This window comes from Phalaenopsis equestris, unplaced genomic scaffold (genome assembly GCF_001263595.1).
Source record: "Phalaenopsis equestris unplaced genomic scaffold, ASM126359v1 Scaffold000094, whole genome shotgun sequence".
NCBI classification, from domain to species: Eukaryota; Viridiplantae; Streptophyta; class Magnoliopsida; order Asparagales; family Orchidaceae; genus Phalaenopsis; species Phalaenopsis equestris.
Genome location: NW_018164536.1, coordinates 3,000,489 through 3,004,821, shown reverse-complemented (window position 1 = coordinate 3,004,821; position 4,333 = coordinate 3,000,489). Strand labels below are relative to the sequence as shown.

At 36.3% G+C, this 4,333-nt stretch overlaps 1 protein-coding gene across 1 annotated transcript; it reads right to left on the bottom strand.

Annotated features, from left to right (window-relative positions):
• Positions 1-1,991: 1,991 nt before the first annotated feature.
• On the bottom strand, positions 1,992-2,929 carry LOC110020292 (probable plastid-lipid-associated protein 14, chloroplastic; the record flags this gene model as incomplete). Its single annotated transcript, XM_020718345.1, is given in 4 exon segments — positions 1,992-2,108; positions 2,201-2,279; positions 2,372-2,415; positions 2,507-2,929. Coding segments are annotated over 4 exon segments (453 nt in total), but the record flags the coding sequence as incomplete, so codon positions are not given.
• Positions 2,930-4,333: the final 1,404 nt, after the last annotated feature.

The window sequence follows — 4,333 nt, the reverse complement described above, 5'->3', positions numbered from 1 at the left end:
CGGTAAACAGCTTATTTTATAGTATTTAAAAACTTCTGTATTTTTGTTTAAAAAACTTCTGATTTTTGGTTTAAAAACTTCTGTTTTTTTGTTCAGAGTGATGTTTTTACTGAACCACACAAGAGCCAACAACCGGAAATAAATCCAGTACAGCCTTTTTTTCAAGAACCTCAATCAATAATAGTGTCAGTTGTTGTATCATTTGAGGCAGAGACAATTCCGGCTCAGGTTGAAGAAAATCTTGAACAGATTGCGTTGACGCCCGGTGGTTTAGTTACCCCTATAATTAACAAGGGAATGCAAAGCAATCCAATAGTGATCACTAGCCAGAGCACCAATTTCATTGTTGAGAGCTATGCGGTAGTGATAAAAAAAAATAACCCCTTTATATTTTAACTTTTTAGTTAGTGTTTATAATTTATTTTTTTATTCTGCAGCCTCGTATTGCGGCATCTTACATAGAATATCCTGATAGATCATTAGTACCACATGAGATGCAAGATGTTATCGATGACTGAAGATTTTATCCTGGTATATCATTGCTAAAGGTTTGTACGGATCATAGCAGTTATTGGTCAAACTCAAAGAAGATTAAAACTAAAGATTTATCTTGAAATGAGAACCATGCAGTCATCGTGTATTAAAACTGAAATTTTTATCTTGAAATGAAAGGTTTGTACGGATAATAGCAGCTATATGTTACAGATTATGTGTTACTATTTGTTTTATTATTATGATATTCTCGTGTTACTGTTATGTTAATGTTGTGTTATCGTGTGTTATGAATGTGTTATCATTGTGTTATAATTGTGTTATGTTTGTGTTACACCAATAACACAACTATAACACAACAATAACACAATAATAACACACTAAAACACACTATAACACATCTATAACACAATTATAATAACATAACACAACAACAATACAAAATAACACATTTATAACACCATTATATCAACATAACACAATAATAACACACAATAACACATTTCTAACACACAATAACACATCTATAACACACAATAACACAACTATAACACAATTATAACACACAATAACACATTATAACACATTAATAATGCATCTCTAAATAACATAACACAACAATAACACAAAATAACACACAATATCACACAATAATACGACTATAACACCACTATAATACTACAATAACACGACTAAAACTTCAACTTTTATTTTTAAAATAAATAATGTAGTTACCTCAACGACGGGAGACCGCTAGGTTCTTCTTCGGCTCCCTTGCGGCCTTCCATTTTGTGTGCTACAATGAGAAAGAAAATAAATCGCTAGTCGTTGCAATCAAACGACTAAGCACTAATATTTGGAATGAGTATTTCGTAACCTACCTTTCGTTTCCAAGAGTTGAAACCGAATGGAGTACCACCACCAGCCGTCCGAATGGAGAACCACTGTCGCCGAAGACAAACTGCCGTCCGAAGTGCCGAAGAAAGCCGGAAAAACTGAAGAAGGAAGAGGCCCGAAGCCGAAGGAGGAAGAAGTCGAATGTCGAAGAAGGAAGAAGTCGAATGTCGAAGAAGGAAAGGCTCCAAAAACGCCGAATCTAACATAAAGTAAGTTTTTGTCTATTTCGGGATTTAATTCGAGTCGGGTTCACGATAAACGCACCTATTAAATTTTCTGTGTTGATTCGGGTCGGGTCAAGCTTTTTTTTTAGTTTTTATATGTTGCGGGACCCAATTACACTTATACTCCACTCATTAGACTCCTCAAGCAACTCACCCTGCAGAAACCTGAGGCAATAAAAAGCTCAAAACACTTCTCATTCTGACATATGATAATAAGAGAGCAAACATATCAAAGTAGAGACTGACTCGATTCAATTTCTACAGATGAGAAATCACAATAAAGAGAAGGATCAGAAATCAATTAATCCTTGAAATGTCATCATAATCAACAAATCTACTCAAATGGACATCAAACTCAACTGGATCATAGATTCTTACACTATGTACCAGGATGAAGTGATCTCCCTCCTCGCCACTTGATGGGGAAACATAACCATGAACTTGCATCGCATAAGAGTGATACATGAGCTGCCGCCGAACAAGTTTCTTCAAAACCTTCAGACAAAATACAGGAAAATGTACGCGTCAAACGTCTCGTTTGGCTTTCGCCGGCATGTGAAAACAAAAACTCTTAACAAGCTCCCCACCTCCAATGCTCGTCTACCTCGCCGCTTCGCTTGTACACTAGTTAGATCTCGAAGCACCACCCTCGAGTTGTACAACGGGCTGCACAGTTCTCAAAATCCCAACAATTCGGAAAATTTTACTTGCGATCTTCTAAGGAGAAGCCAACCAAGCTAAGCACAAACTCCACTCACCTATTGGAATCCCTAACCGTGGCCTCAAAGATCACCTCGTCCCTCTACAAAATATGCAAACATATATGAATCGAATCCATCCGCTTTCCAAAGCCAATAAACCCAACCCTAAACCTTAACGAGACAGGAACGCACTCTGCCTTGGAGGCCGACGCTTACACGATCGCATAAGGCAAAATCCGACATCCTGAACTTTCGGACGGGGCCCAAATCCCCATCAGGAAAGGTTAACTCAGCGGCTCGATCGCACCGCTGAGAATTTTTCTCCGGAGCCGTCATCCCAGTGGAGCAACTGGGTCTCCATCTGATGGAGGGAGAAAACGAAAGAGAGGAGGCACAGAGAGGCATGGTGGGTGGCGGCGCGACGGAGTTTCAGAGGAGGAGGAAGGAGAAGGGCTGCTGTTATAGGGAGGAGGGAGTGGGGAGATTGCGTGCGGGCGGGTGCCGGAAGCATTCCTCCATGAGTTCCTTGTGAGTTGGCCTCACTCTCCCTTGGGAGAAGTCTAAGCCACGGAAAAATAGATTTAAGGCCAGAAAGGGACGAGCAAAGTAACATGAGCAAATCGATTGATATAGGCAGGGGTTCTTTAATGAAAAAAAGTATTATGTTTGAATAAGATAGGTAGGAGATACTAATAGATGTCAAATTTGATGATATTTAATAAAATTTAGGGCTAATTTAGATAGGGTCTATTGGGTAATTATTCTCTTAAAATTAGATTTTTTACTTATATAAGAGGATAATTTGATTTTTTTTTGCTCTTGAAATATCAGTTTTGTCTCTCCTAAAAAAACCTTTTTGCCCTTCGTTGTCTAATCACTCCCACGTTGGGTGTATGTATAGTTTGACTCCCATAAAAACAATGACCGATTCCGCCCATGATAATATTGTGACAATAGTATAGTGATGTACTATCAAATATCAATAAATATCATCAATTTCTATGAATTAATTTAACCCTTTTTTGGGGCAGCTTATTTGGTGCGATGCGGTTTGAAAACGCACCCAGGCTAGTTTCGGTAAACTGTGTTTTGATAGTTTTTTTCGAAAAAACTGTGTTTTCAAACCCCTGAAATCAGTATTTTCATATTATTTCTGGCTAAGTGTGGTGACAACTTTCTAATTGGAGCAGCTTTCTAATTAGATTATCAGTTTTTACTACCCCAAATATACCCTAACATTCACTCAATTGGTGTTTCTTTTCTTTTTCGCACTTATTGTTGCTAACAAAATATCAGCAGGAGGCTGATGCTTTCAAAGCTTACAATCTGACTTGTATAGATATGACAGGCTTAGATTTTTATGGAATTAAACTAAATTATATTTCAAAATCAATCACATGTTTTTTTTAATTTTTCTCTAATTATAAATTTATAGCAGACACACAAATAAAATAAGGAATTGGGATATTCATATGATTTTTTGAACTACCTACCAGCAAATTTATGAGTGTCATGATCAAATAAATTAAAGTTTTGATTGAAAAAATGAATTTAAAAAATGTACAAGTAAATCAAATAATATGAACAAATTATAACTGTACATAGCTCAAGAACAAAATGAATTACATGCTAAAATATTAAGAGGCTATTTGTAGTGCTGCAAATGGGTTTGATATTTCAAGTGTATGGGTTTTTAAATTTTGGATATCTAGGTTGAGAAAAAAAAATGAATTATTACTTGTAATGAATTTTAAATAAGATTTTTAGTTTATTTTCAATGTATTTAAAGTTATAAAATTGAGGTGATTTTCAATTATATTGCAAAATACAGTTATTTGTGGCAACATTTCTAACCATTACAGTCATTGTAGCCACCACAACCACCTCTTGAGACGTCATTGACTATTATCGACTAACTAATTGTTGTTGCCTCCCACTGTCCTCTTGCCACAAACCGCCAACTAATGTCAACAACTAACGATTAGTCACCACTGATCATAGCTGTAAATCACCACCATT